The sequence below is a fragment of the Convolutriloba macropyga genome, chromosome 15, assembly GCF_964194025.1.
Source record: "Convolutriloba macropyga chromosome 15, txConMacr16.3, whole genome shotgun sequence".
In the NCBI taxonomy this organism is placed as follows: domain Eukaryota; kingdom Metazoa; phylum Xenacoelomorpha; order Acoela; family Convolutidae; genus Convolutriloba; species Convolutriloba macropyga.
The window spans coordinates 2149744-2174619 of NC_134482.1; the positions used below are offsets into that span (position 1 = coordinate 2149744).

General features: G+C 38.0%; 2 protein-coding genes across 2 annotated transcripts in view; both read left to right on the plus strand.

The window, feature by feature from the left end:
* Positions 1-24876, plus strand: part of LOC142354692 (uncharacterized) — a 361988-nt gene that overhangs the window by 86473 nt on the left and 250639 nt on the right. The gene's annotated exons all lie outside the window — the stretch shown is intronic.
* LOC142354545 (transcription factor BTF3 homolog 4-like) lies at positions 13126-21521 on the plus strand. Its single transcript, XM_075406862.1, has 3 exons — positions 13126-13344; positions 13589-13745; positions 21394-21521. The coding sequence occupies exons 1-3, from the start codon at positions 13126-13128 to the stop codon at positions 21519-21521; spliced, it is 504 nt and encodes a 167-aa protein (XP_075262977.1).

Here is a 24876-nt window from a genome sequence, read left to right on the forward strand (position 1 = left end):
GGTAGGAGGGGTAGATGTTTAAAGGGGGCGAAAGTTGTTGGAGGGGGTAACTGGGTGACGGAATGAGGTAAGTAGAAACAATTTTTGAACAATTTTCCTAAATGGGTTGTGTGCAAAAGAAAATGGTAAAGTAGGTGAAAAAATGATTTAAAAACGAAAAAGATAAACGCTAAAATCAACAATATTTTACGTAAAATCTACGCTTATAATTTTGCGTTCTGAAGCGTAGATCTCACATAATTTTACATAAAATTTAGTGTAGATCTTAGATAATTTTGCGTTTTATTCATTGTGAATTCTACATAAATTTGCGTTGATTCTAGGGTAAGTCTTATACAAATTTGCTTTGTTGCATGCGTAGATCTTACAAAACTTTGCGTTGAGTATAGCGTAGATCTTACTTATTTTAGCGATTATTTGGTCGTTGATCTGTCATCTTAGAGGGGATTGTGGTTAGAAGGGGCGTTCTGGAAAACATTTGCTGGTCTGCAATAAAAACCTGAAAAAGCTGTTGCTTTTTATCTATGGGAGTACGTGGGGGAAACGTGGGGACAGGAGGGTTGGGGATAAAGGGAAGAAGGAAGTGTGAGGGGGAAATTTGAAATGTGATAAGTAGGCACAACTTTTGTGCGTTCATTTTTAAAATAAAAAAAATTGGTTGCTTTCATGAGCGACTGGAAAGAGTTGCAAATACAGGGAAACAGATGAAAAAAAAGATTTAAAATCTAATAAAATCAGCGTTGAATTCAAAGCAAAATAATGTAAGATCTACGCATAAATTCAACGCAGAATAATGTTGGTTTTACGCTGGATAAAGCAAAATTGTATAAGATTGGCAGTGAATGCGAGTTTATGTAATATCAACGCCAAATTCAACGCAAAAAACTTAAGATCTACGCTAAATTGAAATTGATTTACGTTAGATCAACGCTAATTTCAACGTAGAAATATATCGGATCTACGCTAATTTAAACAAAAAATTGTGTGACATATATGCCAAATTCAACTACCTTTATGTACGATCTACGTTTTATTGATTGCAAAATTGCATAGGACCAATTTTAATAACGGCACAAAGGTACCTAAGATCTACGCTTATAATTTTGCTTTTTTAAGCATAGATCGTACAAAACTTTTCGTTGAATTCATCGTAGACCTTATTTACTTTAAATAGGCTTGATTAGACAAAGCTCGGGCTCCGAGCAATATCAACAAAATGATATATCATTGTTGATTTCGTTATATTACACCGGTGATAAAGCCAATAATTGGTACTGACTAACGAAAGGATTTTAATTTGAATGAACATCATCCAACGAAATGAGCTTACCACTCTACAGACCCTTACTTTAACGTAATAATTTCTTGCATAACCTACTTATTAATTCAACTTCTTCCTTGTATTTTCACTAGTACTACGCTCAATTAACTAAAGATATAATATATTGTACACGGGCGGCTGCTATTGTAGTCCTCTGGTCTTTTGTGTGATTCTTCGCTTGAACGTTTTTGTTTGGCCGTTTTGACTTTTCGTCTTCTAATACGGGTTAAACACGTAGCCAAGGAGGGCATAAAATTCTCGGACCTATGCTGTTTTGCTCCCCGCCCCGCAGATTAGTGGGCTTATGTCTTTTACGCCCCCCCCCCGGCACACGTGCTATTTTTTACATAAAAAAATGCAATATAACAACATAATCTGAAAGTAGTAGTTGTAGTAGTTCAGGCTTATGCAATGCACGGATTAAAGCACCCTTATTGATCGTTATAAAGGAGATAGTTTCGAAATAGGGTTGCAGTTTTTGCACAGGCAGCAAATTCTCCAAGTGCACATGTCAATTTCGTTAAAACTTCTAAAAAAGAATTTCCAATAAATGTCGCTGATCCGAAATTTTATATTTTTGTTGTCTGTATGGTCTGTGTGTTTGTTGACAACATTATAGAGGTAGGCTGTTCACGGCCAAAAAATTTCGTCGCTTTTGAATAATCATTTTTTCATAAGTTTGATTTCACATTTCGCGCCTTGTCTCGTCCGATTGTTGTTGTCTAAATCTATATAATTTTCTATGACAATGTTGTATTTGTTGTTTATGAGATCACATAGTAGTAATAAGCTGTAAAGTTCGTTGTAAAAAGATCGAGGTAGAATTTTCAGTTTGATTAAACGTTCCTTATATGTGAGAGAAGAACCTATTATTCATTTGTCGCAATTTTTCGGATAGTTTCGATGAGTACTAGATCGCAAGTATACGGATACCATACTTGACAGGCGTAGGATATAATTGGAACAATGTAACCCTTGTATGCGTTTAATTTAACTTGAGGGAGAGTTCTGTGGTGAAGATTTCTTCTGAGGTATCAAAGTGCTTTAAGAGTTTTGGAGGCTCGAGTGCTTGCATTTTGATGCCAAGTGAGGTTATCACAAACTTGTATTCCGAGATCTTTTTAATGAGACGAGATGTTGACAGTTTCAACTTTTATTGTAAAGAGCTACTTTTTCTTGAAACAAAGGGTCTTGCATTTGTTTTCATGGAGGCGCATTTTGTCGTTATTGCACCATTCATTTAATTGCTGGAGATCAATTTGAAGTTCATTTTTGTTATTAGAGAGCAATTTGTAATCAACTGCATAACCGTAGGTTTGACTGTATTCAATTTTTTGAGGTAAAACATTCATGTAGACGAGAAAAAGTAGTGGCCCCAGGATTGAACCTTGCGGTACGCCACTAGTGACGTAACGACGGCTCGACTTTGAGGTTCCAATGCGAACACGTTGTTTTCTGTCATCGCAGTAGTTGGCTGTCAATCTGAGCGCTTTTCCCCCTTTTGTTCGACATAAATCCACAGTCACGAACAAGTTGTCTTTTCTGCAAAAGATTTACAAAGCGCTTGACGAAGATAGTAGCAGTAAAATTGTTGAGTTTTATACTGATTTCTCCAACGCCTTTGATAAGGTGTCTCACTTTGGATTGCTATGAAAGTAGCGCAGATTGGCTCCAGAGGATGCATCCTCGAGGTCTTATTCGACTACCTGACAAACTGGAAGCATTTTGTGAAAGTGAAAAAAGTCTGCTCGCATAAGAAGGATGTTAGTAGTGAAGTAACTCAAGGATCCCTACTAGGGTCTTCGTTGTTTTTGTATATTCATTAACGATCTACCCAAGGCCGTTATTTTCAGTGAAACTATAGTGGACCATAATGTATGACATGCTCATAAATTACATATTAAACGAATAGTTCGAAATTTTCACAAACAAATAGGAGAACAAAAAGAGATGGTTACTAATAGTAAACCGGATTTTAACAATATAGAGAAAGCATCATAAATAATGATGGGAATCATCATGGAATTTCATCTTGACGGGACACATCAAGGAATGTTTGTTCATGACAGGATTCGTCAAGCAGGTAAACCTGTTATCTGTTAGTTTAACTAACAGGGAGCCGTGCGGTAGAAAATAACTATGAGAAAATCCCATAGAGATTAACGAAAATGGGTAAAAATATCCTAAGATTAATTAACCATTGATAGGACTGAAACCAAAGAACATTTTCAAAACTAAACCTTACACAATCGAGCTGCCTCTTTTTAATTGCTTTACATTTCTCATCTTCACAAAACTTCTAATATTTACAAGCAATAGTTCTAACTTTGTATTAAACTGATTGTACATTTACATCTGCTCTATTAAATTCAAGTCAGAAACTTAGAAAATTTTCCTCAGTAACTCCGAGGTTTAAAGTGCTTAAGAATAACATCCAACGCAAACCGTAACCGTAAACAGTGCACGGATATCACACTGGCGACAGAGATTTAAAGGAAAGTTAACATTGTAAAATCTTTAACAAATTTGTCGGTAGGGAGACGCAAATAAAAAGCACTCTAACCCCAAAAACTCCGAGAATCGAATTATTCTCGAAACAAACACAAAAATTTGGGATAACAAAACTTCAATTACCACCAATTTCCACCAATCTTTGTGGGAATCAATTGCAGAAGCCACAGCGGAGGACATCAGTCACAGGACATCAGTCGCAGGAAAACAGGTGAGAAATTACTTGCGTTGTGCTATCTTTTAATCGTTGGTGGAGACAGAAACTTCCCTGTAAGGAAAGACTGCATCATACCAAGTGAGTAGAAATAAAGAGTTCTTTCTTGTTTTTGTCGTTCGTATTTGAAACTGATTGCCACTGCGTAATTCTTATTAGTCTAGGAAATATTTTTTTCTTTTGACCTTAGTTACTAAATTGACTTTTAGAAAACGAGCGGCATAACCATCGGAAAAAACAGTGCGGGATAGTCGCGTTGTTAAATCAATTGAAACAGTTGCTGAAAGTTATATATTGACTTTTTCTGAAACTACCATTAAAAAAAGGTGAAAATAAAGCAAAAAAAATGATCAGGTAACAATAAGCAGAATAAATAAAAGAAAAGTAAAGCACCTAATATCATCCTTGCCGTAAATAGAAAAGAAAATATTTTAAAAACATCAATAAAAAAAGGAAATTCGAAGTTCAGACAGAATCATATTAAAATAAAAAAAGAGAAATTAGGTGGGACAGTCGTCTATAAGACTGCAAATTAAAACTTCCTTAAAAATAAAGAAAAGTAAATAAATAAGTAAAAAAAGAAATACCGTATTGAAATAAGCGTTAAATTTTTCTAAACAAAAGTTTTTTAAACATTAAAATAAAGAAGGTGCTATAGAAATTAAAAGATAAAAATAGAAAACACCTTCCAGTGACAATCTACTTGATAATTTTTTTGTAGAATCTATTAATTTCAACAACTTAACAAAGTTTCAAAAGGGCACGATACAAGTAGGGGAACAACGGGCTCAACCTCTAGAATGCTATTACCGGAAGCATTTACCGGCTCAAACGACTTGGAAAGTTATGTGACGCATTTTGAGCTATTAGCGGAACTACAAAAGTGGAGAAGAACTGAAGGAGATCCGGCTCGCGAAGTTGATGAACGGCCGCATAACTTTGCACTTAGGCTACAAAAATCTGCCATAGAATTCTATCGCACTCTACCGCAAGCTACACGAAAAAATTATGATGAATGCGTTAAAGCTTTTCGAGAACACTACAGCGAAAAACTGGTCGTTTTCCGGGGACAGCTAGCTCGCCGCGTACAGCAACCAGGAGAAAAACTGACAGATTTTCTGGGAGATTTAAAGCAGTTGGCTTTGAAAGCTTACCCAAAGGAATCGAAAGACATTAGAGACCATCTCGTTCTGAGAGGATTTCTAGAAGGAATCAACCATAGTCACGTGAGGTTAGATCTCAGAAAGCAAATCGGCGATAAGGATATGAAAATTGAAACAGTTTTGGAAAGAGCATTGCATCTGGAAGCTGTAACAAGAATAGAGGAGGAAGCAAGAATAGAGGAGCTGTAACAAATCAAAATCAGCCAAAAACATTGGAAACTTTTCAAATGGGAAAACACGCAAACTTGGAAGGTTCTAAACTAAATGACCAGCAGAAGGAGAAAGTACAGGAATTGTTCACGAGACATCAACAAGTCTTCTCACGAAACTCAAATGACTTAGGATATTGTGACAAAATTAAACACCAGATTAACCTCAACAAAGATGCACAGCCGTTCAGAAGAAGTTATTGCAGTATGAGCTTTGATAAAAGAAAAGCAATGAAAAAAATTGTCGAAGATCTAGAGGATGCCAAACTAATTGAACCAACCCATTCGTATTGGGCAGCACCATCAATATTGGTGAAGAAGAAAGATGGCAGCAACAGACTAGTTGTAGATTACAGAGGTTTGAATAAACAAATCGAGAAAACCAGTTGGCCGCTACCAAGAATAAATGACATTATTGATTCTCTAGTCGGAAATTGTTACTTCTCCATTATCGATTTGACATCGGGATATTTTCAAATGGCACTCGATGAAGAGTCACAGAACGTGACAGCTTTTGTAACTCCAATGGGACTCTACAAATGGAAGAGACTACCCATGGGTTTGGCTTCAGCGCAAGGAGCTTTCCAAAATTTAATGGAATTTATCATGTCGGGACTCTCCTACGAAGTGGCTTTAGTATACCTGGATGACATAATCACCTTCGATAGATCCTTTGAGGAGCATCTCAACCGCCTAGATCTCGTACTTGGGCGACTTAAAGACGCTGGATTGAAAATAAAAGGCTCAAAATGCAGTTTTTTCAGGAAAAAATTCAATTCCTGGGACACATTGTATCAAATAAAGGCGTAGAAGTGGGTCCGGAGAAAGTAGCGGCAGTCAGTAAAATGAAAAGCCCACGAACAATAAAAGAATTGAGAGCTATATTAGGACTAGTAGGCTTTTACAGAAGATTCATACAAGATTTTGGAAAAATAACAGAGCCGCTTTATAAGCTATTAAACAAAAAAGAACGCTTTACTTGGAGCAAAGAATGTGAATCAGCAGTTGAACAACTAAAACAAGCTTTACAGAAAGCACCAATTTTGTGTTATCCGAATGACACGGATCCCTATACGTTAACCACCGACTCCTCTTTGTTTGGCATTGGCGCAATTATTTCCCAAAGACAACAAAGGGGTGAAAGAGTTATTGCTTACGCAAGCAAAACGCTCAGCAAAAGTCAACGAAACTATTCTGCGACAAAACGAGAACTTCTTGCAATAGTCTATTTTACTCAACACTTCAGAAATTATCTTCTGGGACAAAAATTTTTAATTGTTACTGACCATGTTATATCCATATATTGATACCATATATTGTTACTTCACGTGGTTATATAGTTTTAAGGAACCAGACGGATTATTGGCCCGATGGATAGAAAATCTGGGACCGTTTGACTTTGAAATCGAACACGAAGCGGGAAAAAAGATCCTTCACGCGGATTGTCTGTCGACAGTTTCACAGACTGAAGACCAAGTCAAAGACTGCGATCAAGTGAACCAAATAAAAACGGAAGAAAAAAATATCTGGTCCATTGGACTAAGGAAATCTGTTGAACAACTAGTTGAACATCAGAAAAATGCAGCCGACGTCATTATACTGAGAAACTGGATTGAGAACAGGACAGCACATGGCAGGAGTCTCTAGGGCACTGTGGAAACTTTGGACTGATTTCAGAATCTTACGGATTGAAAATGATCTAATCAAGAGACAGAAATGTATTGACGAATTTAATAACTTAACACAAATAGTCATTCAGAGAACACTTTTGAAAGAAATTCTACCTTTCCTTCATGAACATTGCGGACGCTTTGGTATGGCCAAGACATTTGATCGGGTTCGAGAACGTTTCTACTGGCCCGGGATGAAAAAAGATGTCCACGAGTGGGTAAGTTCTTGCGATGAATGCTGTCAAGAGAAATCGCCACACCAAAAACCCATACACAGCCTGACAACGTGGAAACCAAGTCATCCGTTCTGGCAAGTTGCCTTAGACATTATGGGACCTTTACCCGAGTCCAGCGGAAACAAATACATTCTGTTAATTGGAGATCAGTTTACAAAAGCCCATGAGCAACCAAGAAGCTTCAACGGTAGCTAAGGCCTTTGTAAACGTATGGGCTTCAAGGTTTGGTTGTCCGGCAAATCTTCATAGCGACAAGGGCAGTAATTTTATGTCGAATCTTTTCAAGAACATGTGTAAAGAGCTGGGAATAAACAGGACTTTAACAACAGGTTATCACCCTCAAGGAAACGCAATGATAGAGCGCACCAATCGCACAATCGAAGAGAGTCTTGCAAAATATGTGGGTGAGCATCACAACACCTGGAGCGACTACCTTCCGCTAGTAATGATGGCGTACAGATCATCAATTCACTCTGTTACGAAGTACAGCCCCTTTTACCTCCTTTTTGGACGATCATGCGCGCTGCCGATTAGTTGCATGTATCAACCCAACTTTGAGTGATTACGTTGGTTGCTTGAAAGACGAACTACAAACGTGCCATGAGCTGGTACGGGAAAGCATGGATGTGGAGCAAGAAAGACAAACAAACTACTATGACCGTAGCACATTTGGACCACAAAATGGAGTAGGTGATTTAGTGAGGGTGTTCAACCCCACAATAAAAAATGGCCAGACAAAGAAATTTAAATCCTTTTATAGCGGACCGCAGGTAATACGTGAAATAATAAACGATCTGAACTTTGTTATTGAGGATGTGAAAACAAAAAAAAAACAACAAAAGGTCCACTACGATCGACTCAAACGTTTTAACAGTAGAAAAGCTACCACTGATAAAAAAGAACCTCAGAAGGGAAAGATTGAACCGAGAATAACACAAAACGACCTTACGGAGGACAATGATTTTGTGGAAATTGAAGTGGTGACCCCAAAAATGAATAACACAGAAAGAAGAGAAGTTCAAACTGAAGAAAAAATTTGTCAAATTAATCCTAATACTGATACTCACAATGAGACAGTCAAAAACGAATCGTTTCAAACACCTATGGGTGGGAGTACAAGAGAATCGATAAATATTGACACCAACAATAAGAGCAGAAGCACAAAGATACCTGCGCCCAAAGTAGCCACACAGCAGAAGCGGGATAGTCTGGTGTCAACATCCGAAAGGAGTGAAGGCGAAGAATTTCCAATTAGGAGCACGGCTTCTACTTCCTTGGAGATTGTGGGGTATGATATTGAGAACATTCTACAGAAGCAGAAATTTGCGATGACGGAACCGACAAATTGTGAAACGTCACATATAAATGAGGAGCAGGTAAACAAAAGAGGACTGATCTACACCAAAAGCAGCATGAGTAAACTAAAATACTGCATGTACAGGGCTGCATATACGGTAAATGTGCTGAAAAAAAGTAGTTGGTATGACGACGCAACTTACTTAAACGAAAAATCACAATTAATTCCAACGTTTTACCCAATAAAAGAGTCAGTCTGTCAAAATCTATGGCAGGGACACAAAGCGCGGTCACCGGGTCTTGGTGATTTTGAATTCAATGCTCCCAAAGAAGTCCTCAACGAGATGAATTTTGACCGAACCGACGCTGAATTCGTTCAGAAGATATCAAAAACTTTCATGAAAGGTGGAGATGAGAAAGGAGTGAATTATGTCTACCCCGTGGATTGGATCAATTCAAAAGGTGAAACACAGAAAGGTAACATCAATATAAATGCTGAAATTTTTATGGGGACTTTGTTCATTGAAACTAGGGAAGCAAATGAAGGAGCATGGTTACATTTTAAAGACCCTTTGAAGCAGGAGCAGACCTTGTTATATCAAGGAGACACATTTGAAATAGATTCAGTACAATATCTGTTTGACCAAGACAAAAAAACCAAACATCTTAACGATCGTTAAATTTTCAGACTCGATAACAGCAAAAATAGTCCGCGCTGGAATCAAAAAGTACTTGACGAGCAAATTAGACAGAAAAAGAAATTTAGTTGTCCAGTTGAAAAACAAGACAAATATATAGACAATTTTCTGCTTCTTGAAACAAACCACAGAAATTTATTTTACACAACGGAAAAGTTGACGGCCATTGAACAAAATTTTTCAACAACAGATATATCTGAGACAGATCTCAGGGACATAAAACTCGATCAATTTTTTGTGTGGAATTTTTGAGGCATGTTTGAAAACCTGAAACGAATAGAGTTATTAAATTGTCACATAGAAAAGCCGTACAGAGCTATGATTCTAACGACATCAATTAACGGAAATTCACACCAAATTTTCTTAAGTCAACAAAAAGCTCTGGGTACACACGCAAAAAGAGCGGGAGGAATACTTTATGTCCATAGGTGCGCTAAAGTAATCGTACATACTGTCGAAAATCAGTTTTGTACGGAGGAAGTACCAGTTAGGGTGTTTTCTGACAATACCTCAGAAGTAATTAGATACATGGACCCCATTTCTAGAGTGTTCTATGGAGATTTTAGACTAATTAATTGCAAGCCCATGTACCCGAACGCTCTTGAATTGCAGAATGGGTCATGGATAACATATGGGCGAAGGATACAATTAATTGAAAAACCCAATGATATGACTAATTATAGAGTTAACGTCAATTGGTCAACTTCGGCGCCAATGGAAGGGCTTTTCAATGACAAGGACCTGGAACTAATAAAAACGGCCCAAAGGTTAAGGCATTCGAAAAAGACGATAACAGGAAGAGAAGTTTTCCAGGGACAAGGATGTTTATATGAGCATGAGACTCTAGAGTATTTCAACACGGACTTAAAGTACAATAATCAGTGGCATGAATTGCTGATTTTTGAATACTTGGATAAAGAAGTGAAACAAATCTGGCATGTGGCCAGGGAAATAACCATCAGTTTGATGACTATTTTTATTGGATCTAAAATCATATTTTGTTTGGTACGCGTGTTTCTTTCAATCGATATGCTACGCAGTGGCACCAATCCTGTAATTGCACTGCAACCCATTAACCCAATGGTGGAACTAGGTTATTTTCATCATCTAAAACAACGAACAAAGGAACAAAAATTGACAAGAAAAAGGACAGTTGAACGGTGTGATGGTGAAACAAACATCGTAGTTATAAAAGCCAAAAAGGCAAAATCTGTACCAAATATAGCAGAAAATGAGATTGATGCATAAGACTAATTTACTTGTATGATATGTAGGAATGGCAGAACCAAAAGTTGGTGATTATTGCTACTATCTACCCGAGTTGTTCGAGGTCAGGTCGATAGTCAGGCACCAAGTGTATCGGATTGTTGGAGTAACCTCAAACAAAAGGTACGTGGTGCCACTGACGCAGCTGCAACCACCCAATATAGTGGATAGAGCCGCAGTTAGCGTTGGGGAGTTAAGTGAGATGCAACACAGAATGGAGGAAGAACAAAAGAAGATTGACAACAGCGAAATGCTGGGAACAGCCGGGGCTCGGCTTGAACAGGAGCTCCGGCAGTTAAAGGTTGAAAGTCAAAGATTAGGTGATCAGTTGCTGGAGACCAGACGGCAACTTGAATACGCTGGGAATCAGCGGGAGTCCTGCAGGAGGCTGGTGGAAGCACTGAAGAAAGAGTTGGAGGAGGTTACAAATGTAGCCGAAACAAAAACAAGGGAATGTATCGCTCTGGTGGACGAGCGATAGTGCTTAGCTCGGGAGTTGGAGAATGCCGAAATAGACAATAGAAAGCTAAGGGGTAGAGTAAAAACAGAGCAAACCTCAAAGAAGGTCATACAGAGGAGGTTGGAGGCGATCAACGCGCAGAGCCCGTTCAGTCGACCTCCAAACTTTTATGAACTTCTATTCCTGCCACAGGGGGCCACAACCAGTACTATCCAGAAACATTACAAAACGTTGGCAATGCTCTGTCATACGGACAAAATTGGTCATGAGGAAATGTTCAAAATCATTCCTCAAGCAAAGAAAATTACGGAAGACGAGGAGGCCCGTAATATTTATGACAAGTACGGGATTGAAAAAGCACAAGAATATATGAACTCGAAAATGGACATTTGAAACTCTTGCTGTGTGAATGAGTGGAACACTCACATTTTCTAAGAGGGAGGCAGTATAGTGAACCATAATGTATGACATGCTCAAGAAATTAAAAATTAAACGCAGAATTCGAAATTTTCACAAACAAATAGGAGAACAAAAAGAGATGGTTACTAATAGTAAACCGGATTTTAACAAAATAGAGAAACCCGGTTATCTGTTAGTTTAACTAACAGGGACCCGTGCGGTAGAAAATAACTATGAGAAAATCCCATAGAGATTAACGAAAATGGGTAAAAATATCCTAAGATTAATTAACCATTGATAGGACTGAAACCAAAGAACATTTTCAAAACTAAACCTTACACAATCGAGCTGCCTCTTTTTAATTGCTTTACATTTCTCATCTTCACAAAACTTCTAATATTTACAAGCAATAGTTCTAACTTTGTATTAAACTGATTGTACATTTACATCTGCTCTATTAAATTCAAGTCTGAAACTTGGAAAATTTTCCTCAGTAACTCCGAGGTTTAAAGTTCTTAAGAATAACATCCAACGCAAACCGTAACCGTAGACAGTGCACGGATATTACAAAACATATCTCTTTGCCGATGATCTCAAAGTTATTTCAATAAACCGCACTCCAGCTCAAATTCAGAGGGACCTGCATTCATCGAAAACTGCGTTAGCTCGAACAAGATGGAGTTTGCTTTGGACAAATGTGCCAAAGTCACACTCTATGGTGATGATCACTCCTTCAATCTCTTCGGTGTAGTGCTGAATAGTGGAAACAAAATTTGAGATTTAGGAATCCTGGTGACCTCAGACCTAAACTGGGACACTCACATTAGCAAACGGATAGCTGAAGCAAACAGCGTCCTCTATTTACTCTGAAGAAACGTTGCCTACAATATGAGCATGAGAGTTAAAACATGCCTCTACAAATTTCAGTGACTGCCAATTCTCCTTTACGGCATTCAATGCATATATTTGTCAAAGTCGAATGTTTCCATCTTCGAAAAGTTTCAAAAGAAAGGAGTGAATTGATCTGTGGAACTGGCTCATACTTTCAACAGATCAGAATACTTAATATACTCCCCATGCCGATGTACATATAGTGGCTAAACTTGTTGCTACTTTCACAGCTCTCAAATGAACCACAAAACAGCATCGAGCTAATAAAAACACAGTATATGTCATCACGATCGAATGAACTGTTCAAATTGGCAAAGACTAGGACAGAAAAAATGGCGAAAAGAATTCGTCTTCCGCACATCTCGACTGGCCAACAAAGTAAATCACTTCGATTGATTACAGCTCATCGACTGGACTCAAGAAATGAATTATACAGCTCCTCTGGAAATTCGTGGAGACGAAATTCGACGAAAACAACACCTGCACCTGGCAGCTCGCATGCGAGTGCCAAAACTGCAGAGAAAAGTGGATAATTATCTAAACTGAATGCATGGGATAAATGCCCTTCCGCTTTGCTGTAAAGACTTCACAACAACAACATTTTTCCACGCGTAACCCTGCGTGCTCGACCCCCCCCCCCCCCCCCCCTCCCTCCTCGGTGCCCCGCACCCCTGGCAACTCCACTCCCCTTCAATTAAATACAAGCTAGCCTCCCTAAACCGTGAAGCCATCTGCTCGCCGACGTTAGTAGGTTATGTTTGATCTAATTCCCCTCTTCAGAATTAAGCATCATGAACGCTGATAAGTTAGCGCAACTGCAGAGCCAGGTGAGAATTGGTGGCAAAGGATCTGCGAGACGCAAAAGACGGAATATGCCCAAGAGTAACACTACTGACGACAAGAAGCTGCAGACATCATTGAAACGACTGGGAGTGAATAGCATCCCTGCAATCGAAGAAGTGAATATGTTCAAACAAGATGGCACTGTCATACACTTTAAGAATCCAAAAGTTCGTAATTATTGAGATTTTAAATGGTGTGTTGAGATTTACTGTTGAGATTTTAAATGGTGCTTAAACCAATAATAATAATAATTATTATTGCCTTTTTGTTGTCTCTTAAGTAAAAAAAAATAAAGGACGTTTTTTAAGAGGTACGTAAGTGCATTCGTCGGAATATTAAAAAAATCAATTGGCATAGCAATAATAGTCTATAATCCCTAGCTGTCGCTGGTCTATAAAAATCGAAATTTAGGTGCAGGCATCTCTCCCTGCTAATACCTTCACTATCACTGGAGCTAGTGAAACAAAGCCACTGACAGAGATGTTGCCACAGCTGTTGCCTCAATTCTCTTCACCCGAGGCTCTGGTTGAGCTGGCAAAGACCCAGCCAGGCGGAGGAAGTGGAGCAGGTTAGAAATACCTTAATGACACAGTTTACACATTGCTGTTAATTTTGAATTAGGGGCGCAGTAATTGCGCGGAACAAAGAAGTTTCAACTTACCAGTACAGCCTTTTTCCTAATAGTATAGTTTAATATGCTAGGATTTGTAAGTAATTCCTAGCTTGCAACGCAGTTAAGGTTGTTTTGGAAACAGGGGAGATTTAAGTTAGATAACAGCTAAAAAGTTGGGCCACAGACTAAAAAAGAACTGTTGCCGAGGACTTCAAATTCGAGGTTCAGTTATAGCCGCAGTGCCACAAAAGCGTGTGGTAATGTTGAAAAAAGGGAGTCAAAATTGGCAATATGCTCTGCTCGGTCCACCGAAAATGAAGTTTTTTCCTGCAAAATGACACATTGAATCAGGCAAGCAAATTTCTCGATGCATCTAACTGCTGACAGAGGACAACATTCAAAAATGTTTGGTGCCCTACTGTCTGAAACTAACGACGTGAAACTGTTGCTGGGATTAGACTAGCAGTTCACAAAAATTGCTTATATGAGACCACCGTATATTATATATATATCAGACAGCATCATTGTTTGTGCTTATAACTAGGAAGTGCCATCGAAAGACAATAGCTGTCCAAACATGCTAGAATAGTCACTGTTTTCAACCAATAAGCGCTTCGAAAATCAAGAAGCTCTTAGTTGTCTAATAATCTAGAGTGGGTACAATCAAATAGCACAATCAACAAATCTACAGATTAAGCCTTTTACATTGATATTTGATCTCCAACGTTTTCGCTCGAGCCTGTGCCTGCTTTTTTTTCTGATTTTCCGAAGGATTTTTTCCCGATGAATTATTTCTGCATCTATAGCATTATGATTCTGTAACGGCTCACATATCTGAATAGAATTTTCATATTCGTTTGCCCTGTCTTCGGGAATGCTTAGGCCACCGTCTGTAACCGGAATTTGTTATTCTGGTATTTGACATTGTAAGAGGGATTGTTCACCATTGAAGAGATAAGATATTTATCGATTTTTTTCGGCTTTCCTCAGCAGACTGTCAGAGTTTGGAGTAGTCGTGGCAATGGAAGTTAATTTTGCAGTCCATTTGTAAATTTTTTGTACGCTTTCGGAGAGGATACATTACTATGTTTGGCGAGTTTCTTAAGCATGTTAGAGTAGTTCATTGACTTTTCTTTCAAAAAATTGCAGATTTTATCAGAACCAATAACTGAACCCAGAACTCGATTAGCTTCAATAACATCAACATCTCATTCCGAAAATTTCCTTCGCCTTCTGAGCAATCTCCGTTTTGTAATGAGATATTTGATCACATTATAACCAAATGCACCACCATGTTCATAGAGCTTATCTAGCACGATTCGTAGTGATCCAAGGCTACCGGCCACATTACCGTCATCTGCCTTACAATTTAGGAGTCAAATTTTGATCTTCAAGCATGTCGATGAGAGGAAGTATAGCAACTCCGTACATTGCCATGGCTATTGGATCACCTTGTGTTGTTCCTTTTTGAGACTTGATTGCTCATTTATCAATGGAAAGTTCTGATGGGGTGTTGTAAGAGTTTGTGACTGCTGTTTAAATTGAGGGACAAAGCTTTCTGATGTTTTTAGAGCCAGATCTCTATTCAAGGTTTTAAGCGCGGTCCTGGTATCAATCAGAAGGATCGCTTCAGTAAGTTCTTCAAAAGAGCGTCGGCGGAGTGCATGGATAGCATGTTCGAAGACACTCTTTTGTCCAAGGCACATCTCTACGTTTCCCCCATTTAATTGGAGATCTCGTTTAAGGCTTTTCACTATACTCCTGCCTATAATTCGTCTTAGGACCTGGCCGATGCCAATTGGTCGAACCCCGGGCATTTATCGAGTGCAGTCAGACGACAAGCGTTAAGAATTCAAGAAATTTAGTTCTTCGGTGGCAATTCTGATAGCAAGTTTGGACACTGTTTTGAAGAGATTGATTGAATAGGATTTGTATGATGTCAAAAGCCGTCACCATTCCCCTGCATCAAGACCAGATGGGCCATTGCTGCCATTTGTTTTCATTGCGGCACGTTTTATTTCAGAGCCATATTTTTTCAAAAATAGAAGGATGGAACGTTAAATCCCGGTTTTTCTGTTTGGTTACTACGTAAGATCAGCTTTTTGACTACATGGGTGCTTTTCTTGTAGAATAGCGAGCACGGTGAAGTTTTTTTCCTTCGATAATCACTTCACCGGATGTTGATAGCACACTGCCCTTTGGATCGTCTGAAAGACATTTTAAAGCGTTCGATATCTTACCAGACTCCATTTGTTTGTCTAAGGCTTTAAATTCCTCCACTTATCGTTTTCTATTTAATTTCCTTAAACGCTCCTGAAGTGCCTTGGCCTCAACGAACATTTTGTCGCATTGGTAGCTAATCCACGGATCGAGCCTTCTAGGCAAGGTTTTTGTTCGTGGAGCAGCGTTGTTAGTTTTTGTTGTTGTGAGTAAATGCGACATTATTATTGTGCAAATCATAGCGCATTTAGTGTGCGGCCCATCTTCAAACGTCTTAGTGAGGATGATGTTCATAAGATCGGCAGTTTTGAAGCCTACTTTATTTTTTCTAATGGTAAAGAGGATTGGTTTCCAGTGAACTCTTTGGTTTCCAGTCTTCTATTGAAATGATGCCGATATGTTTTTTTGTATCAGGTTTTCAGCTACAAATGAAGCTCGGCTTGTGAGGCAACTAGCAAGCGGAATCAAAGTTTTTTGTTTTTCGGTGCGAAGTAAAAAGAACCATTCCACGAGGGCTTCATAGTCGCATTAAATTTTACCTCTCTCCAATGGCAACTATGCGGTTAAAGTTAAATGATATGCAAAGAAGCATCTGCTCCTACACTCACATTCCCACGCAAGCGTCTACATTTATCGCATTTAGCAAACATCAGCAGAGCAACTAAGTTAACGCGTTTTCTATCTGATCGAAACTGTCTCAACTCAGAGCCCCGATTGAAACCAAAGGTCTTCAAAATTGTACGCGAGTTCATGACAAATTTTTAGCTCTGTCAGAGCCCAAATTTTAGCAATTGACATCAAAATAAACAAATTCTTTCGACGAAACAAATTGATGAAACTGTTTGAAATGTCGTGGCATGAAAATGCAAGTCAACAAGCTCCTACAAGCATTGTAAAAAGCGAGAGTAACACAATAACAATAGAGAACAATATGTTGAACATCTCCTTGTGCAAACTTATAACTGTTGATACTGTCAACAGCAGTGATAATAATAATACTAATTGATTGCTCTCAGACGAAGTTTGTAGCAATTATATTATTCCTGTCGGTCTTTTGCTATTTTTTGCTTGACCGATTTTTCGCCTGACCCATTTGACTTTTCGTTCTCAAAAACGGGATAAACAGGCAGTGCTCAGTGGGCATTAAGTGCTTTTAAAGCCTTTCAGCTCACTTTCGCTTCCAAGTATGCGATTCACAGAAAATGTTTTGGAGACCTATACTTATCGTGTGAAGGGTGGTTCTTAGAGGTTGAGCCCCATATCAGCCCCTCTCACTTCATCCCCCCGCACCATATCCCCACCCCTGCATATCGTTCAGGCCTTAAGGGCCCCGTGCAGCCAAAAAACCTTCCTACCGTTGCCAACCGCTCGCCGGTCGTTTGAGAGCAATTCGCCCGACTTTAGTCGTTTGTGGTTATGTTAATACTTTGTGTTTAACCAGGCAGATAATTTTTAATGTCGACAAATCATTATTAGTGTAGAACTCAATAAAGAGTAGTTGTCTTAGGGTGGCCGTAGATGTGTTCCCTTTGCAATTTAAACATCTTATCATTTGATCTAATTTTAGAATATCCCGATGATATTGCCCAATGACCTGCAAATGTTGTAGTTAATCTTGTCCCAATTTTGTGGCGCACAATAATTTAAATAATAGCTAACTGGTAAGAAATGGTTAGCAAAATGTCTTTCAATGTATTCCTTTTCGGTCAAGGCTGAGTGCCCAACAATCCTTTTTGTGCATAACTTTTGAAGTCTATAATCATTTCAGACAGGTTGATCCTGGGTCCAAAAAGTTTGACGCATAAAACACTCTAGAAAAGAGATCTCACTAAATTACACTAGGCAGATAACTTTGCAGACCGTGGGGTTCGCTCTGTTCAGTTGCTTCTTTATTATTATTAATAATAATAATTATCTGTTGGTTCTTCAACTGGTTCAATTTCTGAAATCCTTTTTATATTTTTTAAGTTAAGATGGTCATTGCACGAGTTCTACAGAGAATAGTGAGCCAATGTTTTTCAATTTACTGTCAGGGTGTAGACAACCGCACGCGTGTTCATGAGAAAAATATGTTGAACTAACACGTCATTGTGCAACCTTCAAATTCCTGATGATGTCAACACCAATAATAATGTTGAATTAAACCAAACATTGTTTGCTGCCATCTTGGTAATCTCCTCTATGGAGAGAAATTGCCCAATTGAATTAGTCCTATTCGAACACATTTCATCCCGAAGGTTGGCATCTGTAGTTAAATTTTTCTCTAGCTTCCGATTCTAAGTAACGTCGACGTAGCCGAAGCAGAAATTGTCATAAGTAATAATGTGAAGGAATGTTTACCTTTTTGAGGCGATTGCAAAGGATTGATGAAGAAAATCCAATTTCTTGAGTTTATACTCAAGAGAAAGATCAGATCAATATTACTAGTGCCCTAACTGGTAATGGTTGTCTAAGACCATGTTTTGGTTTTCTCAAGACTAATTTTGTATATCGGTCTGGTGCTTGTATATCACAAATTTATATGTTGGCTCTTCAATTGGTTCAATTTCTGAAATTCTTTTTTATTTTTTAGTCAAGATGGCTATTGAACGAGTTCTAAAGAAAATAGTAAATCAACGTAATTAATAATAATGGTTTGCTGCCATCGTGGTAATCTATATGGAGAGAAATTATTCAATTGAATAATTCCTGTTCGAACACATTCCATCCTGAAGGTTGGCATCTGTAGTTGAATTTTGCCCTAGCTTCCGATTCTAAGTTACATCGATTTTCTTTTTTGAATAATGTATGGCTTGTGTTGAGCTACCAGCCAGATTTTTTGATTGCGTCATAAAATTATTGTTGTGTGCAACTTGTTAAAAGTAGTTGTCTTCGGACCACCTAGATGCGTTTCCTTCGCAATTTTAAACATCTCCCCAGTTTATCTAATTTAGAATGTCCTGATGATATTGTCCAATTATCTGTGGATATTATATTAGTTAATCCTACCAATATTTTGTTTAACTTAATGAGGTCACAATAAATGTAATAGCTAATTGGTAAACGTTGAGCAAAAAGTCCAATGTATTCCTTGTCTGCTCAGTCTGACTGCCCAACAGTCCATTCTATGCTTATTTATTGAAGCTTCTAATGGTTTCAAACAGGCTGATCATGTGTGAAATTTTGCGAATAAAACAATGCAGAAAAGATTAAGATGTCACTAAGGTGCACTAGGCAGACAAATTTGGGGTCATCGCGATTTCCTCTTCTCAGTTGCTTCTTTATTAGTATTATTAATAATTATATATTTGTTCTCAATTGGTTTAATTTTCGTCAAGATGGTCATCGCACGAAAGTTTTAAAGAAAATAGTAAATCAACGTTTTCAATTTACTTTCGGGGTGTAGACCACCGCACGCGTGTATGAGAATTTTTCGGCACGCTCAGCGCAAATTTTCGGGCAACTGACGTCGTCAATGCAAACAAATTCATTAGACAGAAGCAAATATAGAAACTGCTTGAAAGATGAGGGCACGGAAATATAAGTCAACCAGCTCCTACAGGCATCATGAAAAGCGAATTAGTGAAACAATAGCAAAAGGGAAACTTATGTTGGACTAACAGTTCATTGTGCAACCTTCAAACTCTCGATACTGTCAACACCAATGATTATAATGAATTTAACCAAGCAACTTTGCGGCCATCTTCTTAGTCTCCTCTAGGGAGAGAAATTTTTCAAATGGAATAGTTTCTATTCGAACAATTCCATCCCGAGGGTTGGCATCTGTACTTAAATCTCGGATGTCGACAAAGAATTATTGTAACTAAAAAACCAGTGTATTCCTTGTCTGCCCAGTCTGACTGCCCAACAATCCATTTTTTGCTTAACCTTTGAAGCGTCCAATCGTTTCCAAAATGTTAATCCTGTGTACAATTTGGTATTGCATAAAACAATGTAGAAAAGATAGAGATGTCATTAAAATACACTAGGCAGACAACTTTGTGAACCGCGGGGTTCGCTCTTCCCAGTTGCTTTATTAGTGTTAATAATAATTATATGTTGGTTCTCAATTGGTTAATTTTTTGTCAAGATGGTCATTGAACGAAAGTTTTAAAGAAAATAGTAAATAAACGTTTTCAATTTACTTTAGGGTGTAGGCAACCGCACGCGTGTTCATGAGAACTTTTCGCATGCTCAATGCGCAAGTTTTCTTGCAATTGACGTCAACGTCAATGCAAACAAATTCAATAGACGGAATAAATTGATAGAAACTGCTTGAAGGTCTGCTTTCAAGCAACCAGCTCCTACAAGCATCGTAAAAAGCGAATTAGTAAAGCAATAGCAAAAGAGAAAATTATGTTGAACTAATGTGCAACTGTGCAACCTTCAAACTCTTGATACTGTCAACACCAATGATAATAATGAATTAAACCAAGTGGCCTTCTTTGCAGTCTCTTCTATGTAGAGAAATTGTTCAAATGGAATAGTTTCTATTCGAACACATTCCATCCCGAGGGATGGCATCTTTACTTAAATCTCGGATGTCGAGAAATGTCAACAGATAGTTGTTGTAACGTGCAACTGGATAAAATTAGCTGTCTTCGCATTTTTTACCCCTTATCATTCTATCTAGTTTTAGAATGTCTTGATGATATTGTCCAGTGGTCTTTGGCAGCTATAGTAGTAATTCTAGCACAATTTTGTTGAGCTTAATCAGGTCATATTTCAAGTTTTTTCATTGTGTGTCATTACTGACTACCCAACAATGCACGTTATAATTGAGAGAAATCTTCTTAAAGGTTCCAAACGTCTGACACAATGAAGCACCCAAGACATTCAAATGCAAAAGCGTTTCACCTGGACGAGGCAAAAATGTCGTACGTAATAGTGTGAAATTTTTCTCACTTTGAGATGAAAACCCATTTGCTGAGTTTTTGCTCATTAAGAAGTGACAGTGCAGATCAATATGACCAGTCCTAACTTGTAATTGTTCTCTTAGACTATGTAAGTTTTATATCGATTCGTTGCTTGTATATCACATATCTCGTTCGACGCAAGAAAAATAAGTAAGTTTGCTCAAAAATGTGAGCAATTTTCTGGTTTTTGTGCTCTTGGAATGTGTGCAACCTATGGTATGCTGGTTTTTGCTTGTTAATTCGTTAGCATTTCAGTTCTTAGATGGTTTGTTTTTTTTTCACATTTTTCAAATTCATCGCAAGAAAAATCAGTAAAGTCAAGACTAGGATGAAAAAAAAACCCCGATAATGTTTGATATTTTTATCTACCTCATTACCGAGAGAGACTTATTTCGTCCCCTTTTTACCATTGTTGGGCCCTTCTTGGTATGGTTAGGCGACCCCGTTGTTTCGTAAATCATCCAGCTTCAGTCAATTGTTTGTGATAGGTAGTGGAAAGAGTGTTCTGGACTCTGCTGCGGCCCAAATGGAAGCATCCAGGGCTCTTGAAGAGGAAGATGAGATGCCAGAACTGGTTGAGAATTTCGACGAGGCATCCAAATTCGAAACATCCTAACTTCTTTCATCCACATGATATATGGCACTGGCATCTTCACTTCGTACTTCAGCCTCTCTAAGACCACCTACCAATATTCCCAGTTTAAGCATGCAAACAGCCAGGCATCCTCCCATAACATGAAAAAATTGAAGATTGGAAAGCATGATGTAGCAGTTCACCCTAGACTTGACTGAACTACTGGAGATTATCCAGACTGCGTATTGATACATAAATAAGTATTCGAAAACTTAACTCCTGCTCTTGCAATTCAATCTTTCCTGGCTTGTTTTTATTTTTCTAGCTTTTGCGACCTCTGCCGCCATTCAAAACCAGGACAAAAATTACCATGGAAAACCATTTTTTTAAAAGAAAAATACACAATTTTTGATCATGTTCTTATACTCTTATACGCACCTATCAAAATATGCTTAGGGAACATCAGACTCCCTATCTTCGTATGTTTTCCTTGTCAATTTTGGGGGCCATGGGCCATTTTTCTTTCTGTTCATTGGAAAGTTGGCGTGATTGTGTATTTGCCGAAAATGCAACAAGTGATTTTGGGAAATTTTATCTTGGTTCTCTTTAATAGCCGCGAAGCGATAGCTGAGGCTATTATTGGCCGTGTCTTGGTTTTTACAATTCAAAGAATTTAAATTGTATTGGAGCGCTGTCTTTTTTTACGACTCGAAGAGGAGTTCTGGAGAAGTCCTTTGTTTTAATCAATTTTATTGGAATGATTTTTGAAGCGGGAAATGAAACGCGTGAAAAAATTTGGAGTGATTTTGGTGCTGAACAAAAGTGAAGAGCGGCGCGAAAAGAGAGTGGTTTTGTTCATACCGCTCTCTTTTTTACCACAAAAGTTTTTGAGAGAGCGAGAAATTGATGTGTGGAAAAAATTTCTCTAAGCGAGCGAAATTTTCAGATGCAGCTTTTCAATTTGCAACTTTCGATACTTATGAGGTTTATAATAGTAATAGCTTTAGGCTTATTTTGACAGGAATTGAAGGTTTCATTAATGATTTTTTGCCTGTTTTTTTGTTTTAATGCTTTAAGTGGGATTTGAATAGAGGCTTGTTACTTAAGGAATATTCATATTCCAATTGGCTAAAGTTTTTGGTATAAATTATTTTTTTCTTTGGAAAACTGACAGAAAAATTGAGAAATTTTAAACCTTTTTCGTTATTTTTTTGCTGTTTTTTTTAAAATTTTAGACAAGTTTTTTTAGCCTATTATGACGCGCCCATTGTTTTGCGAGCTTTTCATTGCTCCAATTGCAAAGGAATTTTACCCGGCTTTATGTTTCCTTGTGCTATTAAAAAAATAGTTTTTCTTTCAATTTGTTTTTGAATGCCATTTCTATTCTTCCTTAATTTTTTATGGCATTTGTGGAGGTTCAGGGTTCACAATAGTTGTTCTAGTTGTTTAGTCATAAGTATGGGCAATTTTCTCCTTCGAGTCGTTTCCGAAATTCTTCCGGCTATGTTTTTTTAAGATCTGTTCACACATTTTCATGGTTTTTGAAGTCAAATTGGAGTAGTGATTTTGGTTACGCCGAAATAGGAAATGGAGCGAAAAAGCGAGTGGTTTTGCGGCGTGAAATTGCTTCGCTCTAATTTTAAAGTAGAGTGAGAAAACGGTGTTTGAACAAAATTCGGTTTCTCGGTAGTGGTTTTTTGGTCACATGCGGCAATTTCACTCTGATTTTCACTGTTTTTTTTCTATTTTTTGGATCGGATTTTTTGCTAAATGGTTTTCCCAATCCATTCACAGCTCATTCTTGACCTAGTTTTTTGTTTGAATTAAATTTTCATTTCTCGCTAGTGGTTTTTTTGTTCACATGCGACATTTTGACATTGATTTTGTTTTTTTTCTTATTTTTTTTATCTGATTTTTTAAAATGGTTTTCTCAATTCACTCATAGTCCATTCTGGGTCTGGTTTTCTGATAAGTCAATGAAAATTCTATGAATTGTACGTCAGGACTTGTCCTGCTATGTTTTTTATTTCGTCGTCAAGATTTTTGTTACGACCATATGGCGTCACAACCAAATAAAATCTGCTGTTTGTTCATTCGTATTATGCAATTTCAACTGAATTGCGTGTGTGACGTCATTTTTCATTCTCAGTGGAGCGAGTTTTTTGGTTCATTCGCGTGATTAAATTTTTGGTGACACTTGACTTACCCCACTCTCAAAAATGACTTCTTCACTTTGAAATTGATTTTATTTACTTTAATTCAGAGATAAGGTCAAATGGGTGCGTGTCACTCTAAATGAAGATTATTTGAGAGCAGGTAATAGAGGTGGCAATAACTTATACAGATATTTTTTCAAAATATAACATCTCAGCCCTTAATGAAAAGAATAAATTTGTTTTTTGGTCTGTCCTATTTTCTTTTCTGTTTCAATCACGATGTGCCTCTGGTGCGTCATCGGCGGCTATTTTCCGGCAATTTTACGGCTATGTTTTTGTAGCAGGGATGTTTGTTGCAATTGCTCTCAGAGGTTTGTAGCAATTATATTTGTCCTGCGATACTTTCCTCTGACCCTTTCGCCCTCCAAAAGGGGATTAAAAAGGTAACGCCTGGAGGGCATTAAGCTCTCTTGAGCCTTTCTGCTTAATTGAGCCTTTCAGCAGTTCACCGAAACACACACATCAGACCCCCTTAGCCCCACCTCTTGCACGTCGTTCAACCGCTAACAAACCCCCCTGCACGTCGTTTCGCTGCTAACAACCCCTACCCCAATTCAAACTAATTGTGCTGAGTTGAAAAAATTCTGTAAATGCTTCTGTTCAGAGCAATTTTCAATTGATGAATTCTGTGAACTGACAATGTGACAAAGTCATTACTTAACACTCAGAATACATAACAGTTTGCAGCACAAAACGTATTTGGGATCTTCTTGTCCAAAAAATTTTTTGATTGTATCGTCTCGGCAACCAATTATTTTCAATTTAGGCTTCCTGAAATGCATTTCAAAAAATTATTATAGTAAATTGATTTTATGCCGAGGCTTTTTCCAGTAAAAAATTGTAAATCAAAATTTGAGACTCCTTGTTCAGCTAAATATCAAAGTTTTGCAGGAGCTTTTCAACAGTTGCCCCCCTTGGTACCTAGTAGAGAATCGCCACCCCTTCTGTCCTATATATACTTTACCACAAAATTACGTGGCCTACAGTTTGGATAGCCGAACATTAGTTTAAGTGCAATTGAGGACCGCTTTTCATGGCCATGCCTCCCGTGCTCTGTGGGATGTAATCCGGAAATTGCGGGTCGGTTATTGCGGCGAAGCCGCTACGCGCGCGAAGCGTGCCCACCGACCCGCCAGTCCAAAATTATTTTCGCTTTGTATTCTGGTTCGGCTAGTGGCCAT

Coding starts and splice junctions, on each gene's coding strand:
- LOC142354545 (XM_075406862.1), top strand. CDS start 13,126: ATGAACGCTGATAAGTTAGCGCAACTGCAGAGCCAGGTGAGAATTGGT. Junction 13,345..13,588: donor TACACTTTAAGAATCCAAAA/GTTCGTAATTAT, acceptor ATCGAAATTTAG/GTGCAGGCATCTCTCCCTGC. Junction 13,746..21,393: donor AGGCGGAGGAAGTGGAGCAG/GTTAGAAATACC, acceptor TGTTTGTGATAG/GTAGTGGAAAGAGTGTTCTG.